Source organism: Octodon degus, unplaced genomic scaffold (assembly GCF_000260255.1).
Source record: "Octodon degus isolate 3935 unplaced genomic scaffold, OctDeg1.0 scaffold00067, whole genome shotgun sequence".
Classification (NCBI taxonomy): Eukaryota; Metazoa; Chordata; class Mammalia; order Rodentia; family Octodontidae; genus Octodon; species Octodon degus.
This window is the reverse complement of record NW_004524643.1, coordinates 12,014,949-12,041,730: the sequence shown is the minus strand read 5'-3', so window position 1 is coordinate 12,041,730 and position 26,782 is coordinate 12,014,949. Positions and strand designations below refer to the sequence as shown.

The 26,782-nt window shown below is 42.2% G+C and overlaps 1 protein-coding gene and 1 non-coding gene across 8 annotated transcripts in view; both read left to right on the top strand.

The window, feature by feature from the left end:
• Positions 1 to 14,797, top strand: part of Uevld (UEV and lactate/malate dehyrogenase domains) — a 54,698-nt gene extending 39,901 nt beyond the window's left edge. For 5 of the 7 annotated variants that reach the window (XM_004634925.2, XM_004634926.2, XM_023719427.1 and 2 more), the window contains 5 exons: positions 2,080 to 2,250; positions 3,586 to 3,759; positions 10,031 to 10,091; positions 13,570 to 13,693; positions 14,441 to 14,797. In XM_004634925.2, the coding sequence (XP_004634982.1) occupies positions 2,080 to 2,250; positions 3,586 to 3,759; positions 10,031 to 10,091; positions 13,570 to 13,693; positions 14,441 to 14,608 (698 nt within the window). In that variant the 3' untranslated portion in view covers positions 14,609 to 14,797. Of the gene's footprint in view, positions 1 to 2,079; positions 2,251 to 3,585; positions 3,760 to 10,030; positions 10,092 to 13,569; positions 13,694 to 14,440 lie in introns of those variants that run through there. The other 2 variants (XM_023719429.1, XM_023719431.1) reach the window with 2 other exon arrangements.
• A 4,261-nt stretch (positions 14,798 to 19,058) lies between these two features.
• LOC101585461 overlaps positions 19,059 to 26,782 on the top strand; it is a 9,808-nt gene continuing 2,084 nt past the window's right edge. Inside the window, exons 1-2 of the transcript XR_002821843.1 lie at positions 19,059 to 19,205; positions 25,873 to 25,957. This is a non-coding gene — a transcript (uncharacterized LOC101585461). The remainder of the gene's footprint in view (positions 19,206 to 25,872; positions 25,958 to 26,782) is intronic.

Here is a 26,782-nt window from a genome sequence, read left to right as displayed (position 1 = left end):
AAAAAAAAAAAAAGAAGAGAAAAATAATCGTGGCAGGAAAGCTTGGAGCCAAACTGCAAAGTTACAAATTGGACTCTTCTGCAAGTTTTATGATCTGAATAGACGTCTGCAGTACAGTTCCTTCATCTATGACGTGTGCAGCTTATGTTTCTTTCTTTTTTAAAAAGTTTATGTGTTTGGTACAAGGTATTGCTGTGCAGTTCAGACTCACAGTGATCTCATTTCAGCCTCCCCAGTGCTGGGATTACACTTGTGTGCCACCACGCCTGGTCCCAGTGGCTGGCACAGCATGTAATACTGGGGATTGAACCTGGGTCCTTGCACTTGCCTAGGCAGGCACTTAGACCACTGAGCTATCTCTGCAGCCCAGGGCTTATGTTTCTAAGTATGCCAGTGTTTAACAGCACTTGAAGCGAGGCAACTTGGGTTTCAATTTTTGTCTCTTCTTCTTTCTAGCTGTATGACTGTGAGCAAGTTACTTCTGTATGTCAGGGTCCCCATCTACAAAATGAGGATCATATGCCCAGCCTGAGTTTGGTTTAGATTAAATAAGTAACTATCCAGAAAGCTCTTAGGACAGCTCCTGGTATCAGTTAATGGCATGAAAATGTTAACTGTAACTTTTCCAGATCTTGAAGTTTTGACATGAATCCACTCTGATATACAGTGACCAGGTATCCACTATAAAACCTGGAACACAGGTTACTAAAGAGAGCTCATGAAGAACTGTGATTAAAATCAAACACTTAGTTCTCAGATCTACCATGGTCATAACTGTGTCACAAAATGACTTAAACTTGGATGATACCTTTCCCAGTGGATATGTTGCACAGATGTTTCCACCTGAAACTAGCTTAGAAAGATAGTCATAGACCCTTCATTAAGAAGAAAAAATGTTACAGTCCATGCTTGTCTTCTGCTGTGAGTGACATGCGCTTTGGGAGGCCGACGCAGAAGAACTCATAAATTCAAAACCAACCTGAGTGACTCAGTGAGACTTCATCTCAAAATTCAAAATGGGGGGCCGGGGGGATGGCTCAGTGGAATAAGCGCTTCCCTGGCAAGCGCGAGGGCCTGAGTTCAATCCCCAGTTCCACACACACAAAAAAATTCAAAATGGACTAGAGATGTAGCTCAGTATGAAGGCCCTGGGTTTAATCCCCAGTACTGAGAAAAAGGAAAGCATTAGAATCTACTTCATTCTGCAAGGGGGCGAACAGAAAAGAAGGAAGGGGGGAAAGACATGTACATATACACACGATAGTTAGGGTAATTGTACTACTAATTTCTATTAGTTCATTGCAAGGAACAGTGCTTATGTTGTTTGGCCAATTTAGCATACCTATGTCTGAGCAACTACTTTGAAGATAACTATATACAACATAATAACTGTTGTTAATTTCCTGTCATCTTGTTCTGAAATTCTGTATCGTGTTTATTATTGTTGTTGTCTCTTTAAAAAAGATCTGCTTACTGTCTCCTGGAACTTATGACTGTTGACTAGATTGATGCCATTCTTATTGCTTTATTATTTTTCTGGTTTTTTGATGCTGATAACATCTGGGCACTGTGTGGGTTGTGCTTACTGTACAAATACATGGTGAGGCAGAGAATAATACAGTTGTGCAACAGCTTACTTGTGCCTGAGTTTTGGAAGAGGGACTATCTCAGCCCAACATTTCTTAAGCTAGCACAGCTGCTCACCTGTAGGAACCACTGAAAGCAGTTGTCACCCAGGAGCGCTAAGCTCACTGTTCAGAAGCCAGGGTCTGTTTGCTTGGGATAGCTGATAGCATATTGTTTATTTTCCCTTAAAAATTGAGGAATTATATAGAAAACTCAGTCCTTGTGTTTTGTGTCCGATGATGTGTTTTGTGTTTATTGGTGTTCCTGCTCCTGTCCCCTCTTTGGATATATAGTACTCTTCCTCTGACACTTAGTATTTTATATACACTGTGGACATAGGCTTGATCTAGGGACCTTAAAGTTCCCCATTTGTTGAAAAGAAAATCCTATCATGAGCTAGATCTCAATTCAAGTCTGTACCTTGAGCTCAGACTGTTTCTTCTCGTTCATTAGATTTGTCTGCCTCTGCTCATTCCAAGGTGGTGATCTTCACAGTCAACTCTCTGGGCCATTCGGAGTCCTACCTTGATGTGGTGCAGAGCAACGTGGATATGTTCCGGGCCCTAGTTCCGGCTCTGGCGCATTACAGTCAACACAGCGTCCTGATTGTTGCATCTCAGCCAGGTGAAGGCTGTATTTTAAATTAATGTGATGTTCCACTGCACAATAGCATGGCCACTGCTGGTAAAACTGTAAATCTTTTTTTTTTTCTTTTGCGGAACCGGGGATTGAACTGAGGCCCTTGCACTTGCCAGAGAAGCGCTTATTCCACTGAGCCATCTCCCCGGCCCAAAACTGTAAATCTTTAGCATGTAGGTAACAGAATATTCAGTAAAACTACCCTCATTCTCAACAGGATAGTATTTCCATATCCTGTGAGCCACTTCATTTGACTGTTAATAACTAGAAGATTCATCTTACAGTTTCTTTGAAATGTGGTATTATGCTCTAGTTCTTAGCAGTACCTTCTGCAGTGAGGAAATGGTTAAATACCCAAAAGAAAAATTCCGTCACTTCCATGAAAGATACTTGAACAACTGTGAACTACTCTAAAATGTTAATGAATAGGATAGGCTGCATTTCTAGCGTTTCATAAATTTGAAACTTCTACTTTGAAAATGAATTGTTTTTAAAGAGTTAGGTAGTATTGAGTATTCACTCAAATAGGTGAACAGATTTTTAAAAAAACTGTTCCCAGGATCAGGTTAGGGTATGCATTTAACTTGTTTTTCCAGTGTTGGCTCTCCTTAACTCTGGCACCCTTTTGGCATGAAAGAAAAAAATTCATTTTTACTCAAAAGGCTGTACTTCAATAGTAGTGATATATGAATGAATATTTTTGTTGACTTTTGCTGCACTGGAGATCACCGAGCTACATGCCAGCCCTTTTTGTTTTGGATTTTGAGACACAGTCTCGCTAAATTGCGCAGGCTGGCCTCAAACTTGGGACCCTTCTGCATCACTTCTCAAGTAGATGGGCTCGCAGATGTGCGCCTGTGTGCCTGACAGTATTTCAGTTTAAAAACAGAAATTCAGCTTAATGTAGTTACAAAGTAGTAGAATTCATCTGTGAAGTGTAATTATGATTTTGTAGTTTTTTGTACCCGGTTTTTACCATTGTATTCTAGAAAATTACATTTTTTTTCTCTTAACAATTTATATTTATGAACAACAAAATTTGTTGAAGCTTGGCTAATGTATTTAATATACATTAAAAATATGCCTCAGGGGACAGGGAAATAGCTCAGCAGTATAAGTGCCTGCCTGGCGAGTGCGGGGTTCAAAGTTCGATCCCTGGTAACAGCAAAAAAAATATGCCTCAGTATATTAGGGATCAGGACAAGTATACAAAAGCTCTGCTATACTTAACTTATTAAAATAATAAATAATTCATTTGTGAGCTAGGATAGAAGTGTATTTTTAAAATCTTTATATTTTCACCTTTTATGCAACATTTAGTGGAAATCATGACATACGTGACGTGGAAACTGAGTACATTTCCTGCAAATCAAGTGATTGGAATTGGATGTAACCTGGATTCACAGAGATTACAATATATTATCACAAATGTTTTGAATGCACAAACTTCAGGCAGAGAAGTATGGGTTATTGGAGAACAGGGAGAAGACAGAGGTAAGAAGTACATTTTGCTTAGTGATGCTGGTAACTCACCAGTGGTCATGAGATTAGAAATATCTGGGGACTTCACAGATATGAGCTTAGTTGGCTTTTATTTCACATTTGACCTCTTCTTTAAAAAAAAAAAAAAAAGTATATATATGGCTTATTTATTTGGTACAGGGTCTCACTACACAGGTCAGACTTGTAGTCAGCCTCCTGTCTTAGCCTCCCCAGTGCTGGGATTACAGGCATGCTCCACCACACCTGGTTTTTTGGGGTGGCACAGTGTGCCCAGTGTTCCAGGGCTGGTGTGGCATGTGGTGCTGGGGATCAAACTCAGGTCTTTGTGCTTGCCAGGCAGGCACTTAGACCACCAAGAGATCTCCCCAGCCACATTTGACCTTCTGTGTAGCAGGCTCTGTACTGTATCTGGAGCCTGTCTATGTATTGTTCTCATTATACTACTTTTCTTCCAGTTTAAGGTTAGACAAGATCTTTAGTCAGATTTTATATTTTTAAATTGAATTAGAATCCAGGAACAATTATTTTATTTTTGTATTTTTTAGGGAAGGGTCTACAGGGTGTTCAGGGTCTCACTACTAGATTGGACTTGTTGTGGTCCACCTGTTTACAGCCTCTCAGGAGCTGGGATTACAGGCAGGTGCCACCACGCCCAGCCTGTCATTGTCTCAGCAAGCCCCAGGGGTGGGGCAGGCTGGGGAATTGAACCCCGGGCCCCTGCGCCTGCCTGCAGGTGCTTTAATCCACTGAGCTATTTGACCAGCCCTCCAGGAACAATTTAAAAATTTAATTTTCCAGAAAGAAATATTTAAGTATACCTAGAACATTTATAAAATTTTTCCCATTACTCATCCACCTTTCAGCTTTGCTCACTTTTGCTGAGTTCAACCTTTTCCCTAGATACACGCCTCTTGTTTCTTACTTTTATAAACTGAATTTTCATTTTGTTTATCCTTTCAGCCTTTTTAACCGGGCATTGCCCTCTCTCTAACACAAAAAAGCATTGAGTTTCAGTTCCCTCCATGGAAAATCCCCTTTTCCGATCCCAAAAGAAAACTTTAGCTATTTGCCTTCAGAGTCTCTTTCTTTACTCCTTTAGTGTTTTGTGTGATAAAGCCGGGTTGCTCAGGTCATAAAAGTGCTGCTTTTCATGTTGTCCATTTTTACTCATTTAAACAAGCAGATGAGTATCTTCTGTCTACTCACAACGGCACTGATGCTAGAATGGCAGAAAGCAGGCGCAGAACAGTCTCTGCCCTTATCGTACTCTAAACAAATAAGAACAATATTTATCACATTTTTTAAATTATTTATTTATTTGTGTGTGTGTGTGTGTGTGTGTGTGTGTGTGTGGCCAGCTCAGCCTGCCAGGGGGCGGGGCTGGCTGGCATGTGGTGCTGGGGGATTGAACCGTGGTCCCTGTGCTTTGCTAAGCTTGTTCTAAGTAGGTGCTTTAGACCACTGAGCCATCTCACCAGCCACTATCACATATTTTAGTTACCAGTAAGGTATAGGGTACCATTTGTTAACTGCTAGTATGAATACTATTGCCTCAAGAACATATGACAGGGGTTGAAATCACTAGGAAAAGAAATCTATAAAGGGCATCGGTGAGTTGGACTTCAGAAGATGGAATAGGATTTGAATAGGCAACAGAGGGAGAGATACATCCCAAGACTGGGAAAGCAGATCCAGGCAAAGACACATGATTCAGTAGGCCATCTTCATGATATATAAAAATCTGGACTTGTTGCACAAAGTTTCAGCCATCTAGATAAGCCTGGTTAAAACCATATTTTGGAGTTCTTTTAATACCTGATCAATGAATTGGAAGGTGATTCTCAGAACCATGAGAAAGAAATGTTGAAAGGGTAATTTGGGGAAAATTAATTGTTTCATCATTTGAAATTCATTACTATGACTTTATTTGGCATGGAAGTGCCCGATTAGAGTGTTGTGTAGGAATGACCTCTCTGCCTGGGAGGAGGTGACAATTTGAGAACTAGAGAAGGACCACACATGTTAAAAAAAAAATAGCTCTTGGGCTTGGGAGATAGCTCAGTGGTCTAAGCACCTACATGGCAAATGCAAGGACCTGAGTTCAATCCCCAATACTGCATGCCATGGCAGGCCTGCAACCCTGGGTGCAACATGCTGGACCCAAAATCAGGCGTGGTGGCACATGCCTGTAATCCCAGCACAGGGCAGGCTGAGACAGGAGAATCACAAGGACTCTGAGCTGTGTATTGAGGCCCTGTATCAAATAAATAAAATTACTTTTAAGAAATTAGCTACTGGGGCTGGTGAGATGGCTCAGTGGTCTAAAGCACCTACTTAGAACAAGCTAAGCTAAGCAAAGCACAGGGACCGTGGTTCAATTCCCCAGCACCACATGCCAGCCAGCCCCGCCCCCTGGTGGGCTGAGCTGGCCACACACACACACAAAATAAAAATAAATAAATAAATAAAACATAAAAAAAAAAGAAAGAAATTAGCTACTAATAGGGCCAGGGAGATAGCTCAGTGCAATAAGAGCATGCCTACCAAGAGAAAGGTCCTAAGGTCAATCCCGAGTACTGAAAAAAAAAAAAAAAAAAGTATAAAAATTAGCTAATGACCCAAGCCAAATCACTTTTTCAAAACCATTTTCTTGAAATATATACTTCAGTATGTACGCTTTGTATATATACCTTGTCATTAAACTGTTTATCAGTGATGATATCTGGATTGTATTCAACTTTTTAAAATCTGTGCTTTTCTGCATTTTCTAATTTTGTTATATGCATAGGTAGTATTTATATAATTTTAAGGACTAAAACATAGCAGTATTTTAATCTTTTTTTTTTTTTTTTTTGCGGAACTGGGGATTGAACTCAGGCCCTTGCGCTTGCCAGGCAAGCACTTATTCTACTGAGCTATTTCCTCAGCCCCTAGTATTTTAAATCTGTATAATTCTGCACTAGTTACTTAGAAAGAAGGCCGGGGAGATGGCTCAGTGGAATAAGCACTTCCCTGGCAAGCTCAAGAGCCTGAGTTCAATCCCCAGTTCTGCAAAAAAAAAAGTTACTTAGAAAGTTCTGTGCTAATATATGTGGAGCTGGAGAATAAACCCTTTTAAACCCAACTGTGATTGAACAAAAATACTTTTCAGCACTTTTAGTGCTCCATGACATGAAACACTGGGGTTACAAACAAGAATTTGGAGTACAGGTATGAGAATAATTAATGTCTAGGGCTTCAGACAAGACCCAGCGCCTTGAGTTTACTCTGCTGCCGCTGGGGTTCCAGCCCAGTGGTCTCCTGCTCACTTTGTTGTAAATCTCCCAGCGAGTCTGCTTCACCTCTTTTCTACCCTGTAATGTGAAAGTAGTAATACTAGCTAAAACGTATGCTTGCCCACTGTAATTCAGTCTTCCTAAAACACTCTTCTTTTCAAACTCGTTGGGGGCCCTCCTCCCCATTAAGTTCCTTTGCTTGACACTCAGTGCAAATGCAGCTCTAATCTGCCTTCAGATTAGAGGTATAGCCATGGTACTGTACAGTGGAGGGAACCCAAGAGATCATCTGTTTCCTTTTGTTTTCGGGAGTGAGCACTGGATACAGGTGATAAGAGGGACCTGCCCAGGAGCCTGCAGTGTTCAGGGACAAGGCCTCCTAGACTCCAGGTCTGCTGGCTCCCAGGATTGCTCTCAGCTTCGCTTCAGCCATGGGGCCTCTGTCCACAGCCCTCACCATCCTTCCCTACCACCATCTATGCCCGTCCCTCCAGGCTCAGCCTTCAAATCTAAGTCAAGCCCCCCACACACACCCCTGAAGGTTTCCCTGTCACATCACTACAGTGATCTGCTTACTCCACTGAGCTAAAAGCAGTTGTCATTTGTGTGGCAATTCTGTCTTGGGATCTCAGGTGGGAACTAGAAATAGAGGATGCAGGTGCACATGAATTTGGATGACTTAAACATACTAGTACTCTGTTATTTGATATAATGTGTATGCAGGGTTGTTTGTTTGTTTGTTTTGGGGGGTTTTGTTTGTTTTTTGGTTTTTAGGTCTTCCTGAGAGACAAGTTCTCACTATGCAGTTCAGGCTGGTCTCAAACTCTCAAAGATCCACCTGCCTCAGTCCCCTAGTGCTGGGATTACAGGCATGTGCCACCATGCCCAGGCAAGTTTTACAACATAATAGCGGGGTATAGTACCACACAGCTGTAATCCCAGTACTTGGGAGGCTGAGTTAGGAAGAATTCTGCAAGCTCAAGGACAGCCAGGGCTACACAGCATGATCCTGCCTCAAAAAATAAAAATAAAAACAACCCCCCCAAATTATAATAATAAAACGCGTTGGGATCTCTACACAGTCAAAGTTACCAGTATCACTGAAGCCAAGCATACCTCCCTCCTGTCTGTCTGCCTGCTTGCCGTCTGAAAGTACCTCGAGTCACTTCTCCCCAGTATGTTGCAGCACTGGGCATCCAACCAGGGCCACAAAGGACCCTGGCTAGGGGCTGCTGCTGCATGCCGGGCAGGACCCCACCTCTAGTCTTCAAGTCACTTCTTGTTTTTGCTTTGAGACAGGGCCTTGCTGTATAGTTCAGAGTGGCCTTGAACTTGTGGGGATCCTTCTGCATTAGCTTCCCGAGTGCTGGGCCTACAGGCATGCACCACCACTCCCAGGCTCAAATCATTTTTCTCCTGTCTTCCACTCTGCTTTAAAGACAGTTCCACCCATAGATAGGTTCACTGAGCCAGAAGTGGACTAGAGGCTCCCTCTGCTGATTTCTCGTGTACCCACGGGCTGGTGTATTTTTGCATAAGTGGTACTATCACAGCTATCATTTGATATAATTGGTAATTATTGGAATTCTTTTTATTAAGTGCCAACTATGCATAGTAAATGCTTCACATGCAGGTCCTCTACATCTCATTAAATTTTACAGATACCTTGTAAAGGAGGGGATATTTTTCTGCATTTATAGATGGGACACTTAAGGCTCAGCGAGGCTAAAAGCTGTACCCAAGGTCACGTATATAGGAGGAGCAGCACTGAGAACTGAACCCTGGCCTCACTAAAGCTGTGCTCTTCTTTCTTGCTGTTACTTAGATAATTTTATTACAAGCCTTTAATACAGTGTCTGGCACACACTAAACACTCAGCAAATGGTAGTTTTTACAACAGGATTGTCAAGATGGTGTTGAGTAGAAAATTGGCAAAAGGACCTGTAAAACTATGCTTTAAAAGAAAGCAACAATAGGGGGCCTGCCCTTAGCTCAGTTCTTTAAGTGGCTGCTTCAACAAAGCAGTCAGGCTCAGGTTGCTGTGGTTCGATCCCCACAACTCAAGCCAGCCAAACCTGCCCTGAAGGCATTCGGAGCAAAAAAAATAAAAATAAAAATAAAAAATAAAACAAAAAAGAAAGCAACATTAGAAGCTGGGCCTGATGGTGCATGCCTGTAATCCCAGCACTCGGGAGGCTGAGACAGGATACTAGTCAGTCTGAAACCAGCCTGGGCTACAAAGTGAGCTCAAGGCTAGCCTGAACTGCACAGGGAGACCCTGTCTCAAAAAACAAAAAAACAAAGCAACATTAGGATTTGGAAACAGGTGTACCTAAAAATTATATAAGTAAAATCACTTTTTTCAAGTTGTCAGAAACAAACAATAAGGGTTGGCAACATAGCTCAGCAGGGGCCATGAAGATGGCTCAGTAGAATAAACGCTTGCTTGGCAAGCACAAGGGCCTGAGCTCAATCCCCGGTTCTGAAAAAAAAAAAAAAAAAAAAAAGATAGCTCAGTGGACTAAGCACAGGGAACTGGGCTCAATCCATGGCACCACATACTGTGCTGGCCCCGCCCCTGGGCACACTGAGCTGGCCACTGAGTCCGCACTTGATGGCACATGCCTGTAATCCCAACGCTAAGGAGGCTGAAAACAGGAGAATTACCACAAGTCCGATCTGCACAGTGAGACCTTGCACCAGATACATAAAAGAAAGAAGCAAATAGCTCCAGTCTGGGGAGGAATTCCATGGCCACAAGTCACAGATCTGTGCCCTGCTCCCCTCAGCTTCACCTCCCTCCTCTGCCAGGCATTCTGTGCTGCTGCGCAGTCACACACCATCCGTGGGGAGTCACCTGCCAGAAGGGAAAAATCTTCTGTCACAAGACTAATACAGGGGCCCTTGACTGCAACAGCTCATTAATTGCATCTTGTTCCTAAAAGAATCATTGACAAACTGTAACTAACTCTTCATTTCCTTCTTAGTGCCCACATGGAGTGGACAAGAAGTAATGAATCCCAGCTCTCAGGCACAGCTGTCCAACAGGTAGCATGGTGCAACTTTGCTTGTATCCAACTAAAACTCAGCACTCATAGCTAACGTTACAGCTGTTTACATACCATGTGCTCACCGAGCTCTGGAAAACAGCACTCGCTGGCATGACCAAGGCCAGAAGCATAAGGGGCAGTTTTAGCTCTGATTTCTTATCTGAAGGTAGATCGAGGAGTGCTTTGCGAACTCCTCCAGATAACACATTGACATGTGAAGGGCAGAACATACTCCTTACTTGTAGACAGCATTTCCTTCTCCTGTGTCTAGCCTTCTGAAGATACTATTTTTCCTGATGTAGAAGAGAATTTTTCAGTACCACTAACAATTACAAGTTACTCATCACACATAAGTACAGGATTTAGAAATCGGTGTAGTGTGAGTGAAGTCCATCTCAGATGTTCAGGGGAAAAGCGTAATTCTGCCTCCTTGGATCTTCTGCTGTTGTTCGAGTCCTCCCCGTGGTCTGCGCCCCAGAGGTCACACTTCACATACTGTGTACCTTCAAGTCATTTTGTTGTTTCACCACCATATAACAAGATTTTTCTGAAGTCTGAGTAGGGGTGACTTAGTTTTTAAACAGCTAGCAAATCTGCTTCAGTGTATAACAACTGGAAAGAAGGTTCTCTTTTATTGAGAAGTATGTGATATAGTTCATTCCAATCTGATTAATCTTGCATTTATTAGTTTTTGTTTACCTGTGGGTGCATTGTGGTGCTCAGAATTAAACCTTGGGCCTCAAGTGTGCTAGTTACACACACTGCCTCTAAGCCATATTCCCTATAGATTTTTTTTTTTTTTTTTAGTACTGGGAATTGAACTCTGGACCTTGTGTTTGCCATGCATGTGCTTATACTGCTGAGCTATATCCCCCAGCCCTCCCTATACATTTTACAAGAAAGAAACAGTTTGTTTGGTTTTTTTTAATTTGGTATAGGATTACACACAGCTCAGACTCATAGCAATCCTCCTGCTTCATTGTCCCCAGCCCTGGGATTACAGGCATGCGCCACCATGCCAGGTTTCAGGGCCATAACAACACACCCAGGTTCCAGGGCTGGCATCGCATGCAGTACCAAGGATTGAACCCGGGTCCTTGCGCTTGCCAGGCAGGCACTTAGACCATTGACCTGTCTCCCCTACCTGGAAGAAATTTTTTAAATTAAAAGAAAAATTATGGAAAAAGTAAAACTAAATTTCATAACAATAGAATAGTAATAGTTAATACATTGAGTATTGCTATCATTAAAGTATAAGACAAATTAATTTAAGTATTTATATTTCTTTTTCAAAAAGAATGTATGCTTATCTTAAAACTTAAAATACTGTAGAGGGGCTGGGAAGGTAGCTCAGAAGCATAAGTACCTACCTGGCAAGCACAAGGACCAGAGTTTGATCCCAGGCCCTAGAAACAGGTGTGGTGGTGCATGCCTGTAATCCCCAGCACTTGGGAAGAAGAGATAGGAGGATTGCTGTAAGTTCAAGACCAGCCTAGGGGTTACAAAAGTGAGCACAAAGCTAGTCCAAACTGCGTAGGAGGCCCTGTCACAAAAAAAACAAAAAACAAACAAACAAACAAAAAATATATATATATATATAGAGAGAGAGATTTATAATATAAAAATCTAGGGAATGCCATCTTCTAGAGACAACACTGCTTAGTGTCATGTTTCCAAAGGTTTTTCTTTCAGTATTTTTCCAAATATATTAATTATTTTTATAGTAGACATATTATTTGTGCTGTCTTACAACTTGATTCTGTATGATACATGTTGTGTTTCCTGTGTTAGAGCACATAACTCTATTCCTTCCCCCTGAAAACGCCATGGGGATGAACCCAGGGCTGCAGCACTGCGCCGCATCTCAGCCTTGTCTGTGCGCCTGCCGCTCCCCTCCCTCAGTTCCCCACTGTCCCCTCCCCTCCTTTCGTCTTCCTGCTCTTTCTCTCCCCCTCTTCTTCTCCCCCTTCTCTTTGTCCCTTTCTTTCATTCTTTGTTCCAACAGGTCTCGCTAAGTCACTGAGCTATCCAGGCTGTGTGTGCTCTTGTGATCCTCCCGCGTCAGCTCCCTGGAGCTAGGCTTACAGGCAGGCACCACCATGCCCAGCTCCTTTTCCTTTAGGAGCTACGTGGGACTACATAGCGCAGTGCCTTATTTAACCAGTTACTTACTTGTATAGCTTTGCACCTTTGAACATACCACTGTAGGGTAGATTTTTAGAAAAAGGAATTTCTAGATTGGATATTGCCAGTCTTCCTAAAAAGTTTAAATCACTTTATTCTCTCAATAGCAGTTATGGGAATGCCTGTTTGTAGCTTCCCCTAAATGACTTACAGTACCAGTTTTTCCAACTTTGCCTATGCTGGTGAGCAAAACTTGTATTTATTGCTTTGATTCATCGTTAGCTAAATATTCGGGGTGGTAGAGGCCTTGCTTACTCTTCTCACTGCTGAGACGCAACTCCTGACATGTACAAGTTGAAGGAGGAAAGGCTTCCTTCAGCCCACAGTTTGTAGAGGTTCATTCCATAATCAGCGAGCTCTGAGGCAGGGTGGCTCGGCAGGGGGAGTCCAGAGGAGGAGCAGTCCACGGCATGGCAGGTACAAGGCCGTGAGACAGCAGAGCGCTTCCCCCTTCATCCCACCCAGGCTACAGCCTTCCGAATGCTTCCACCCTCTTCTGGAGTGGTCCTTCCCAGTCTCCATGCGGAACTACGCTCAACCATCAGGACTGATCTAGCACTACACCCTTAATCCTAGTATCACATCCCTAGATCTAGCCACCTCTAAAAAGCCCCACTATGAGCAAAGGAGGCTTTGGGGCACATTGAGACAGAAGCTGTAACAATGAGCAGCTTATTATGTTTCTAGGGTATTTCTATTCTCTGTGAACTGCATATCTGACTTTTATTTATTTAGGGTTTTTTTTGTTTTTTGGAGATTTTTTGCCTTTTTGAGATTGGGTCTCGCTCTGCAGCTCCAGCTAGCCTTGAGCTCACTTTGTATCCCAGGCTGGTCTTGAACTCATAGCGATCCTCCTGCCTTATCTTCCTGGGTGCTGGGATTACAAGCATGAGCCACCATGCCCAGCTAGCTGACATTTTAAGAAAAGCATCAGTAGTGCTCCCTTTGGCAGCACATATGCTAAGAAAAGCTTAAATAATCATTATAAGCCTTCCTAATAGTTGGTATATAACTATTTTGTCATAAAAATACTATCTTAAACACTGTGTGAACATGCCTTTTAACTCTGCACTCGGGTAGCAGAGGCAGGAGGATCCCCTCAAGTTTAAAGCAGCATGGGCTGCACAGTGAGTTCAAAGCCAGCCCAAAGTACGTAACAAGAGCATGTCTCCTAAAAACAAATGAAGAAAAATGAGGAAGAGAAGGAGGAGGAAGAGAAGAAGGGAAAAACTAAATGGTGTCTCTTTTGTGCATTTTCTGAAATTATTATTTTTTTCTTTTTTGGAACCTAGAGCCATGGAACTGTTAAGGGTAAAAGGTCAGAGATCCTGGTCTGTGGGACTGTCAGTAGCTGACCTGGTTGACAGTGTCATAAACAATAAAAAGAAGGTGCATTCTGTATCCACTTTGGCAAAGGTAACTGTTGTCCTTCTTTCATACTGTGAACTTTCATAATAATATAAAACTAGCAAAACTGCTGCTACACCACACCCAGATGTCTTCAGCATTTAGAGTGAGGTGAGAGGAGGCACTTCATTAATCCAGGCCTGTCCTGCTCAGCTGCAGGAAATCCGGCCTTTACCCAGCCTCAGATAGCTTTTGAAGTGTTTCGAGGAAGTGTCTCTGTACCCCATAGACTGCCTCTGGGTGTCATTTTCACCTCAGCCAGCCATGTCACATACTGATGTGCTGCCTGGTCTCAGCTGGTCCTCAGTCCATTTCAACAGTTGTCTCTTGTCCCTATACCTAGACCATAAATTCCCTAGAGCACAGCTAAGATGTACAAATGCTCATCAGAATCATTTCCTGTGTGCTTAGACTGTGGAGTGGAGGATGCAGCATGAAAGAAAACTGTCCCAGAGGCTGCTGCACTTGGCGCAGGCTGCGCACCTCCCCAAGCAGCCTGTGCAGTCTAGCATTTTTCTTGGTCCCCTACCTGCTCCCAGTGCTGAAGCAGCTGACTTAGTTCCCTACAAAGGGAGTGTCTCTAAGTTCTGTCCCTGTTTGAAAAAGTTTTGGCAATAATAACTTAAGTTTAGAAAAAGAACAGAAAGAATTAGCCTCAACTTTGTATTACTTTGTACTAGCACTAGGACAGCATTTTTATGATGTACCATCATACAATGATTCAGCTCTATTATAATCCCTATTTTTTAATTCCAGGGATACTATAATATAAATAATGAAGTGTTTTTAAGTTTGCCTTGTATCCTTGGAACCAGTGGGGTATCTGAAGTCATCGAAACTGCAGCAAAAGAAGTTACAGTGGCTGAGAAACTCCAGAACAGCGCGTCCTCTATCCACGGTCTCCAGCAGCAGTTAAAACTTTGATTTTCAAACACATTTTCCTGAAAGGAAATGCATTTAATTACACCAACATATATAGGTTTGAAAACTTCTGTGTTTTGTACTTACCTTTACAAACCTTTTGGTTAATTTTGGTTACTTGCATAATTTGAATCCTTAAGGAGTTAGATAAGGGAGGGAAAAAATCTATTTAGGGTACGTTCTTAAATCTATATTCTTTAAACTGATAGCTGGGATAAATATCCACCTGCTATATGCATCATGTAAAATTGTATGTCCTAAAGAGCATATTCAACACTTTGGAAATGTCCTGAAAAAAATATATTTATAATAAACATGATAAGCTAAAGTCCCAGGATGGGCGTTACTTAAAAATTCAGAGGATCCACAGTGTATTTATCTCTTTTGCAAAATACAGTTGGTGGAGGAGTTATGCATTTTATTTTCCTTCTCCAAATTCATTAGCTACCAAAAACTAGGAAAAAAAATTATATGTATTTAAAAATAATAAAAGCCAAAGTAAAACTTTTTAATATATAAAGAAAAAAGTACATATAGTTTAATTTCCATGGAATTTCCTTTCTGAAATATTTTTCCTTGGCATTTAATACCCCAATATATCATAAATTTACTATGATATTAGTAAAGCATAGATAAATGTATATATTATTATGAATAAAAGTCAAATAATTTATTCTGAAGCCAAAATATGAAGCTTTCATAAAAACCAGTAGTCTGGGCTGGGGAGATAACTTGGCCATCTAAGCTCCTGCCTGGCAAATGCAAGGTCCCAAGTTCAATTTCTGGTACCCCATGCCATGGGCATGCCTGGCCTGAAACTGGGCGTGGTGGCACATGCCTATAATCCCAACACTGGGGAGGCTGAGACAGGAGATCACTACAAGTCTGAACTGCATAGTGAGACTCTGTACCAAATTTAAAATAAAAACAAGGGGCTGGTGAGATGGCTCAGTGGTCTAAAGCACCTACTTAGAACAAGCTTGAGCAAAGCAAAGCACAGGGACCGAGGTTCAATCCCCCAGCACCACATGCCAGCCAGCCCCGCCCCCTGGTGGGCTGAGCTGGCCACGCACGCACGCACACACACACGCACACACATAAAAAAATAAAAATAAAAAAATAAAATAAAAACAAAAACAATGCTCTTAAGGAAGAGAGGTTGAATGGATTGATGGTTCTGAGCAGATCCTCTGATGTTGCAGAAGGAGGACTCCAAAGTCACAGGCAGGACCAGCCTGATAGCTCAGCAGACTAACATGCCTGCTTAGGCAGAGCGCAGCAGCCAGGGTTCGATCCCTGGTGTGCTGTGCCAGCCCCGCCCACAGGGCATGCTGAAACAAGTCCAATCTACTGAGTGAGACCCATAGACCCTGAACTAAAAATAAAACAAAAAATACACAGGTTACAGTGATGGGTCAGTAGCAGTATTTTCACCAGGCACTGGTGGTAAATATACCTGGATTATGTATAAGCCCTTCTGGTCCTTACAGCCTGCTATGGGAAGCACAGTAATCAAATCTCACAAATGAATGCAATAAGAATTGTGAAGAAATCCAACATATAATAGGTGAAACAATATGGTAAGGAAGCTAGGAGCCAAACAAGGGCAGACATGTCACAGGTAGAAAAGAAATAGACCTGGCAATACTTAGTGTAATAATGGATAGTTTTTTGGGGTTTTGTTTTGTTGGAGACAGACCCTCCCTCGTGCAGTTCAGGCTGGCCTTGAGCTCACTTTGTAGCCCAGGCTGGAATAATGGATAGTTGTAAGGATGAGTTTTTAAGTGGAAGGTGAAATTTAGTATTCCATGTTTAAGAAAGTATAAAAAAGCAATATGCTTGCAAAGAGTCACACAGATCGAACTGGATAAAAACCTTGGACATTGGGGTGGGCTGGAGCCCACAGGTACGTGGGCAAGGCTCTAGGTTCAGTCTGTAGCACTGACAAATGAACAAACTGTGGCTATCTGAGGACGGAAGCATTAGTTCTATGTAGAACATTTTGGTGTTACTAAAACCTCCTTTTGGGGGCCAGGGAGATGGCTCGGTGGAATAAGTGCTTCCCAGGCAAGCACAAGAGCCTGAATTCAATCCCCAGTTCCACAAAAAAATAAATAAATAAATAAGTAAAATCTCCTTTTATCCCAGTGTTACTTCCTGTTGTAGCACCTCTCTGTTACCCTGTGTGTATACTGTCCTTTTGTATGAAGTAGGAAAGTAAAACTAAAACAATAATTTTTAGCCTTTTCTAATAAGGTATAACTAGAAATGTGACAATTCCTAAAATCAAATTTCTAATACAATCCTAAACTGTAACCTAGATGTAAAATATTATAATAATTCACTACAAGAATCCACTGTATTATTAGTGTTAAGGGAAATGTCAGTTAAACAAATACCGAGTCCCTGCCACTACCCCAAATACCGTGTTGAACTGAGTGTGTTAAGAGATGAGTATTCGTCCTCCAGAAGGCCACACACGGAAGTTGATTCTCTGTATCTGGAGCTTCCGTGAGTATTAAGTACCAGCAGTTATGTTGTAAGTTCCACACAGAAGTCAAGAAGCTATGCCACTTCCTTTACAAACCACTGTGAGTTGGTGATAATTTAACACCCAAAATGCTTTTATTAACTTTAACTTTTTCATTTTTCCAAAATCATGCAGTGCCTCTTGATATGTTTTTTAGTGGACCTTGGATTAAAATGTTTTTTTGATACTGTAGTAGAAGGTATTTATTTTCCAATTTGCATTGTTTTTCTTAAACATCAAAAATAAAATAAACTTTGATTTTAAAATACCAGATGATGCCTGATTTATTAAATGTAATTTAATTCAGATTGAGTCTTTAAATACAATTTATGCAAAACCCAGGACATTTATTTCATTTTAAGTGATGTGCAAAATTAAGAGTTTGGATTTTATCACTCATTTTCAAGCTTTAAAAAATACTTTTAGCTTTTTTTTGCAGTACCGGGGATTGAACTCAGGACCTTGCGCTTCCCAGGCAAGTGCTCATTCTACTGAGCTATCTCCCCAGCCCTAGCATGAAAATTTTTTTAACAGTATTACCTGGTACAGCTCATTTATAGACGCAGCATTGCTCTACTTAAAAGTACTTCTGAGTAAGCTGTGGCTTCAGGACTGTCTTGAAGCTGGGTGTGATGGTGATATCTGTAATCCCAGCACTCAGGAGCCTGAGGTAGGAGGATGGCTGCGAATTTGAGGCCGGATTGGGCTACACAGCAAGACCCCGTCTCACTGCCCCCCCCCCAAAAGATTATTTTGAACAGTCTGCTTTTTAAAAAATATTAAAACAGCAGGTACAGTGGAAGGATAGACCCTATGAATTGACTGGAATATATGGTTATTCAAGAATAATGGCCATTGGGATAGCTTTATTTGTGTGTGAGAGCAGCAACCTATGAGCACTTCAAGCTTTCGGTTCTTTTCCTCTGGCTTCACTTAGCTTCCTGTTTGTAAAGGAAGCAAGCAAGACCATGGTATGTTCTTATTGGGCTGTACTATAATTATCCAGACTTTAACATCCGAAAACCTACTTTTCAGGATACTTTTGATACTCTGCTTGTGAAAGTGGTAACATGTAATAATGTAAGTAAGTCACCACATGAGCTTTTATTGAAAACTGAGGAGCGGGGGGAGATGGCTCAGTGGACTAAGCACTTCTCTGGCAAGCGCAGGGGTATGAGTTCAATCCTCGGTTCCGCAAAAAGAAAACTGAAATTCAAGACCGTGGACTTAACTCTCGCACACCATAGAGCACTGAAGCCTCTAGGGCTTAGCGGTGAACAGGCTAGCACACGGTACAGGGCAGGTTAGACTGCCCCCCGTGTATGATTTATGTCTGGGTACACAGACGTCCTGATTTAGGGAAAGCATCCTGGAGAGGACATTTCTGTCTGGCTTCCAGAGAAGGGATTTCTATACTTTGACCTTACAAATGCAGTATGAAGGTTTTAAAACAATACAAGACCACGTGACTACCAAAGAAACCTTGGTCATCTTCCTGATGGAAGTTTCTCTTAGAGCTGGGTAAATGTTAAGCTCGGGCTAGACGTGCACTTCGCTGCTCTTTTCACAGTGGTAAGGCGGGGGCCGGCGGTCCGCGAGGACAGGACCCTGCCACTCTCTCCAGTCCTTAGGCTCACTGCAAGCCCTTCCGTTTCTTCCCTCCCTGCACCTGCTCGCTGAGTCTTGTGACTGTGAAACGCTGCCAATCCCAGCCCAGCCCCGAGTTCCGACCTGTGGAACGGTCTTGCCCTACTTTGAGACCCAAGTGGTTCCAGCACACCGCCTCTCGGTGTAAACCCGCTTCCTCCCCAGCCTGGGTCGCTTAAGGTGTTCACCTGTCTACCCAGTCCAGGGCCTCGGAAATGACGTAGCGGAAGCGGAAGTGCAGTGGTGGCGTCGACTTCCTGCTAGAGGCGGGGGTGGGGTGGGGGGCTGGCCACTTGGTGTGCGATTGTCTGGGGCGGCCTGGGGCGGCCCCCGAGCGGCTGACCCTCTGCCAGCGAGGACGGGAGTCGCCAGGCGGCCGTCATGGCGGTGTCGGAGAGCCAGCTCAAGAAGATGGTGTCTAAGGTGAGGCTGCGACGCCCGCGTCCCGCGCTGGCCCACCGCTCCCTCCCGCGCCTGGCCCGGACCGGACCAGCCCTGCGAGCTTCCCGGGCGGGCCGGAACTTCAGCACCTTGCCGGCCACCGCCGCCGAGGTTGCCGGCCCGAGCCTGTAGCCTTCGCACCCCGATACCCTGCGGGGAAAGTCGGGGGGCGGCGGCCGTCCACAAAGGCGCGGAGCGGAGGCCGCCTGCCACCTGCCGCCCGCGCCCGTGTCGCTGCGGGCGCCTTCGGAGCCGTGTGGGGCGGTGGAGTGTAGGTTTTCAGTGTGCTAAACAAAAAGAGGGAGTCGCACTTAGTTGTGGACCTGAGTCTGGGCTTCCGCCAGCCGTCGCCCGCCCCTCGCTGGCCGCAGAGCCCGCGCGGCCCTTTCAGCTTTGTATTCCCAGCCGCGCAGCCGGCCCGGGGAGGCCCGTGCCTGGCGGGGGAACTGACTCGTTCGGTGAAACGACCAGAGAATCCAAAATGCCAGCCCCTCGCCACGCCGACTAGAACCAGTGCAAGTCCCTACGACCATCCCAGGGTCACGGTAACTCTTTACTACTATTAGTTGTACGCTTCTTGGAACACGTATTTACTTTGAGCTTACTTTACAATCCTCACAGCTCGACTGCTGCATCATTTTTTTCCTCCCTTTTAGAAAAATAGGCGTTTTGAATTTTAAAGCCTTGATTTAATTTGATAATTCAAATGTGGCTCTCAACGCTGCAGTGGAATGGCTTTTCTTTTGTTTGTTGTAATTTACCAAATCTACTTGGGACGAGATCTATAGGCGTTAAACTGAGTCTTTGGCTGGTTTAGGATACTTTTATGAAAACAGTGGTCGAACTGATCAGCTTGAGTCGGTTTTCAATTTATGCACACTTATGTAGGAAAGTTTTTTTTTGTTTTTGTTTTTGTTTTGTTTTGTTTTTTTTTAATAGAGTTTTTCTAGTAAAATCGTCCCCATGGTTCTTGGTTGAAAACCCATTAACCTCTGATCAGAAAGTGGCAGGTTTCAAAAGAAAGCATCTCCCGATCCATATCTTCGAGCCTCCTTTGTTTGGTGCTGGGAATCGAGGAAGTCGTGAATACGAAGTACATGCTTGAGCCCAGAGCTACAGCTCTTGCTGTTTTGTTGTTGTTTCTTCGTTTTGTTTTTTTTTTTTTTTTAAACGTAATTAATCCTTAATTATAGAGGAGGTATGGGGAGCCTTAGATTGTGGGTCAGGTAAAACTCTGTTTTATCATTTGTATATCACTTTTTTGAAAAATAGCATATTGATTTAGGTACTATAAATGAAGAGGAACTGATCCATAATGTGTTTGATATTTAAATTGATAGCACAGCCATTAAAAAAGCTTAGTCCTTAATGTATAGATAGTAACATAAAATACAATATTGGTTTAATTTTTTTTTAATTTTTATTTTTTAATTTAGAACAGGGTCTACAAGATGTGTGCCACCACGCCCAGTCTCAATTCCCCGGGGCTGGCTGGGTGTTGTACCCCGACCACTGAGGTCTGCCTAAGCAGGTGCTTTAGCGCCTGTTACTGGTTTATTTTGTTTAAACCCCCTAAACAAGATTTCTCTAGACTAGACGAACATTCCATAGATCCCATTGCACTATCTGGTTGTATTATTGCTACACCCATCAAATACTCTGGGCCCCTTCCTTGATTTTTTTTTTTTTTTTTAAATATCCTTGAAGTCCAGGGTGGTGGTGCACACCTGTAATACCAGCACTCATGAGGCTGAGGCAGGAGGATCGTTGTGAGTTCAAAACCAGTGTAGGCTACAAAGTGAGCTCAAGGCCAGCCTGAACTGCATAGTGAGACCCTGTCAAAAAAAAAAAAAAAAAAAAAATTAGGAAATACGTATTATTACAAATCATTTTTTCCTTTGAGTATTAGTTTAGCTCTCTTAACATAACTTTTAGTTAAAACCCCTGTCATCACTTGTCAGTTATCAGAAATATGTGTATATATTTATATAAGGGATCTGGCTATGTAGTTTAGGCTGGCCTCAAACTCACAGCAATCCTCTTGCTTCAGCCTCCCAAGTGCTGGGATTACAGGTGTACAACACATGCCTGGCTAGTTAACAGAAGTATATGTTGTGAGTCCATCTTGCTTTGCACAAGTAACAATTTCAACTGTTCATACAACTACCTGTAGTTTTGCATGTTACATCTGCAACATTCCTAGAGATTGTGTCACAACTAAATGGGTGGAGAGCAGATGCATTAAAGATGGCTGTGTACTTCATACTGTTTAGATACAGCAGTGCAACTGTGAACAAACTCTACAGTTGTGGAATTTAAATTCACAAAGAAAGCAGTAAACAATTCAAAAAGCACATTTAAATACTAGTATGCTGGAAATCGATGAGAACATTAGGGGAAAATACAGTAGGAAACAGAAACAGAGTAGTAAAAGGAGATGGAATGGGTCAGAGTGCAGGTTGTGCCAGACCAAAGAGAAAGCCTTTCTGAGAAGAGTTATGTGAGAAGAAACCTGAAAGAGGTAGGGAAACCAACTGGGCCAGTGTAGGATGAGCCTATTCCAGGAAGAAGGTAAAAAGGGTAAAGGCTCTGGGGTGGAAGTTTGTCCTGCATTTCTTATAGGGGAACAGCAAAGGGTAGCCCAGCAGGCCTGAAGGGAGCAGGGGTTGTAGCATGGGTGTAGGCCCAGAGTGTCAATGCAGGACGTTTTGGAGAGTTTCGCAGGCCCATCAGGAGGCTTTGGCATTCAGTTGAACTATGAAGGAAACCATTTAGCTCTTACCAGCATGGCTGTAGTTGCTGTATTGGATCTAGACTGTCCAGGAGGGTAAGAGTAGAGGCAGAGACACTTGTGAAGAGAGTTTGGAAATAATCAAGGCAACTGCTAGCGGTTTATACCAGGATTATAATTATAGGGACAGTGAGACGTGATCGGCTTCTGGTATACTTTGAGTAGTAGGCTATTCTGCTACATTTGCTATGGATGTGAAAGATAGGGAAGCATCAAGGATAACTTCTACAGCCTTTTTTTCCTGAATAGTTAGAAGGATATAGACAGAGACCATATCTAGGGGGAAGATACAGAGTTCGGTTTTTATCATAATCAATTTTACATTCGTTAAATACCCTGTGAAGACATGGGATTGCTAATTGGATGTACAGTATTCATCTGCAGGAGCTACATCCCAGGACCCACAGTGAATGTCAAACTGGACAGCACAGAACCCTGTATATACTGTTTCTCATAGTGTGTGTATATATTGATAAAGTATCAATACATCTAGATGTAGTTTATATATCATGCACATCAAAAAATGAATATATATAACAGTATGATAAAGTTGCTAGCGTACTGCCATTGTACAATGGGGCCATTATTAAGTAAAATAAGTTAGTTGAACACAAGCACTAGAACAGATGCTCATATAACTGAGGTGGCTTCTAAGTCACTGGCAAGTGGGTAGCTTATCTATTGTGGACATGCTGGATAAATTAATGATTCAGTTCCTGGGTGGGACAGAATGGACAAGCGGAAGAGCTTATCATGGTATCACTCTGCCCAACTGCATGCAGCTCAGTACAGATTTAAAATGTACAGATTGCTTATTTCTGGGAATTTTCATTTAATATTTTCATATCAAAAATTTCATGGTACCTGAAATTGTGGAAAGTAAAGGACTACCATACAAGTCTGGAGTTTATGAAAGAGGTTCAGTAGAAAAGTTTGGTTTAGGGATTTTTAACATAGAAATGATGTTTAAAAACAAGTGGGAAGGGCTGGTGAGATGGCTCAGTGGTCTAAAGCACCTACTTAGAACAAACTAAGTTAAGCAAAAGCACAGGGACCTCGGTTCAATCCCCAGCACCACATGCCAGCCAGCCCCACCCCCTGGTGGGCTGAACTGGCCACACACACACAAAATGAATAAATAAATAAATAAATAAATTTAAAATAAAAACAAGTGGGAAAACACCGTAAGAGTAGTTTAGGTAGGGTTGTTCCTTGGGGCCCAGTACTGTTAGTTCAGTAGAAAAAAAGAAAGATCCAGCAAAGAGGCAGAGGAAGCCAAACACTGGTGTTTTGGAAACTGAAGGGAGATTATATTTGCAGAGAACAAATCGACTTGGTCAGCTCTTGCTGCTGACAGGTTGAGACCAAAGCAGTTGGCTACTGCACGCCATGTAGCAGGTATTGGTGATCCTGAGCAGCTTTAGTAAAGTGATAGGTGCGAAATGTATGCACGCACTTCCTGCTGCTCAGGTTAAAAATCTTGACTTCATCTTTGATGATTCATTTTCTTTTATATCCACAGTAGAAAATCCTACTGACTCTCCCGTCCCAATATAGCCGCAATCTGATCGCGTCTCCCTTGTCTCCACAGCTACAGAATGTCCGAATTTGCAGTGGGTTTGAAGAAAATGGGTCTAGGTGCTGTGTATCAGCGGTTGGTAACATTACAGGGATATCCAGCTATCATGTGCTTGTGACAGAAAACATCATCATTTGTCTCCACTACTTTTTTTTTTGGTACTGAGGATTGAACTCAAGACCTTGTGCTTGGGCTGGGGAGATGGCTCAGTGGAATAAGCGCTTCCCTGGCAAGTGCAAGGGCCTGAGTTCAATCCCCGGTTCCAAAAAAAAGACCTTGTGCTTGCCAGGCGGGCATTTGTGCCACTCCACTGAGCTATCTCCCCAGCCCTAAACATCATCTGTGAAATGATCTTGCTAAAGAGAAAAGGAGAGAGGAAAAATAACTTCTGCACCTCAATAATAATTCAAAGGAAAATAAAGGTTGAAATATATCCAACAATACAATTAGCACATTTCCAACTATAGGGGCCTTTTAAGATAAATGAGCAGATTTCCTCCACATATAAATTCCTATAGATAAAAACAGAGATGAACCTATCAACCGAAAATCCACTGACCAGTAGATGAATATAATACGTTGTTTCCAGTTAGTAAGTATTTCCACTAGAGAGGAGTAACGTACTGGGACTTAGCACAGTAGGATGAACCTTGAAAACATGAAAGATCACACATGATTTTATTTATATGAAATATTCAGAGAAGACAGACCTATAGGGAATGTGGGTGGTTTCTAGGGCTACAAAAAAGAAAATGAGAAGAGTTATTGCTAAAATGGGAACATGGAAGTTACTGCTAAAAGGTACTGGTTTCTTTTGTGAATAATAAAAATGTTCTAAAATCAGCGTAGTAATTGTAGAGCTATGTTGAAAATCAGTGAAATACACAACTTAAAAGTGAATTTTATAGTATGTGAATTACATCAATAAAACTATAGAGATGGGCATTGTCCACTTTGGGATATGTTTGAATTTTTTCATAGTAAGAAGTTTTATAAGAAAGCATAGAAAGAGAATGACCACAGGTGGTAAATGTAGGCAGCTTCTTGTAGGAAGAGCAGGGGGGTCTGGGAGGACAGGAAGGACTTTGTGTGGATATGACAGGATGAGTAAGAAGGTGTTTGTGTGCTAGGATGGATCCCATAAGTGGAAAAATTAGTGCTGCAGGACTAAGGGTAAGAAACGCCTTTGAGTAGATTTAGATTTATTACTTATTGTTTGTATTCCTGTCATCTATAATTATCTTTTTGTGCTATGACTTTTTTTTTTTTTTTGAGACAGGGTTTCACAGTCAGGCTGGCCTTGCACTTGCCTCAGCCTCCTGAGTGTTAGGATTACAGGCATGCACTGTTGACTTTATATTCTAATTCTTCCATTGAATATTTTGAGTTTACTCCTCCCACAGTTTTTGTGTCCAACAATTCTTATTGAATAGGTACAATGTGTTTTCTTTTTTCAACATTACTAATTGTTTTCGAAGTTTTCTTCTTACTTGTACATAGTTCCTTATTTTCTGTTTATTTTGGTCTCTGACTTGCTTATTAGTGTCTTACTGACATAGCTTACTTCTGTTCTTAAAAAAAGCATCGGAAGCTGATTAAAAGCTTTGTGTTTAAGGGCAGAGCTTGTCCGCTGGTCAGCTTCATCGATAGCACACTGAAAGGCCCTGATGTCCTTATGTCCTGCTGGCATTCCCCAAGCCAGCTTTTTCTGAAGTGGAATGGAGCAGATGGGATGAAAAACAATACAGCAAATGACACAGTGCAAAATTGAAGTTGGTAATTCACAGTACATGTTGATATTGGCAGTAAATGCTACAGCTTGAAGAGAAAGGAGAGGTGATAATGGTTAAAGGCAAGTTGGAAAGGATTCATTGAGAGTGGTAAGTGATAGCTATACACGAGGTCTTGGAGAAAAATTAAGGTTTAATGTGGTTGCATCTGTTAAGTTGGACAGAAGAACCAAGATAAGTGTAACGTCAAAGGCAAGTGAAAGATTCAGAGAGGTGACAGAAGAAACTATTGAGGTTCTCTCAGCCTGTAATTATTTACTGCTGAAAACTGTTATACTTTATTATAAAGTGTACTGTCAAGAAAATAAGATTTTAAGAAAATTAATGTGGCTGGGGAGATGGCTCAGTAGAATAAGTGCTTGCCTGGCAAGCACAAGGGCCTGAGTTCAGTCCCTGGTTCTGCAAACAAAAAGAAAAGAAAAAGGAAAATTAATGTAGCAGAGAGATAATGAACATTTTAAACTAAATTCTGTGATTTTTGCTTTTCAGTACAAATACAGAGACCTAACTGTACGTGAAACTGTCAATGTCATTACTCTGTACAAAGATCTCAAACCTGTATTGGATTCATATGGTGAGTTTACGTAATAAGCACACTCATGACTATGAGCTTACTCTTCTTATGAATTATAGTTTTGTTGTTTTCCTTTTCAGCTTGCTGATTTTTCAATTATAGGATTGAAGCTCTGTCTAATACAAGTGTAAGATCTATAAGAATATAGGTCAGCTCTTTGGAGTCAGGGAGATAGCTCAATAGAATAAGTGCTTGTCTGGCAAGCACAAGGGCCTGAGTTCAATCCCCAGTTCCACAAAAAAAAAAAATTTATTTATATATATATAATTTCAGCTCTTTAAAAAAGTTTTTTAAACAACCTAGAACTGCAAATTTAAATCCTGGAAGAATTCCTTACCTCTGTTCACCCCACACTAAGGGTTGGGCCCAGGGCCTCCCACGTGTTGGGCAGCTACCCTACCAGTCAGCTTCAAGCCCTACTTATTTTGAGCTAGTCTTGCTAAGTTGCTCAGGCTGGCCTTGGACTTGGGATCTCCTCCTTCCTGAGTAATGGGCCCTAGGATTACAGGTGTGCTGTACCTGGCCACAAGGGAGTTTCTGTGTGAGCATGTGTGTCTGTGTTGCTAGATACTTCAGTCCATCATTTTGCAAGGTGTCATCTGCAGACACCAAGTTATGAGGGTTGTGGGGATAAGATTAAAGGGAAAGGGGCTGGGGAGATGGCTCAGTGGTCTAAAGCACCTACTTAGAACAAGCTTAGTAAAGCACAGGGACCGCGGTTCAATACCCCAGCACCACATGCCAGCCAGCCTCTCCCCCTGGTGGGCTGAGCTGGCCACACACACACAAATAAAATAAAAGGAAAGGAAAGGAAAGGGGAGGGGA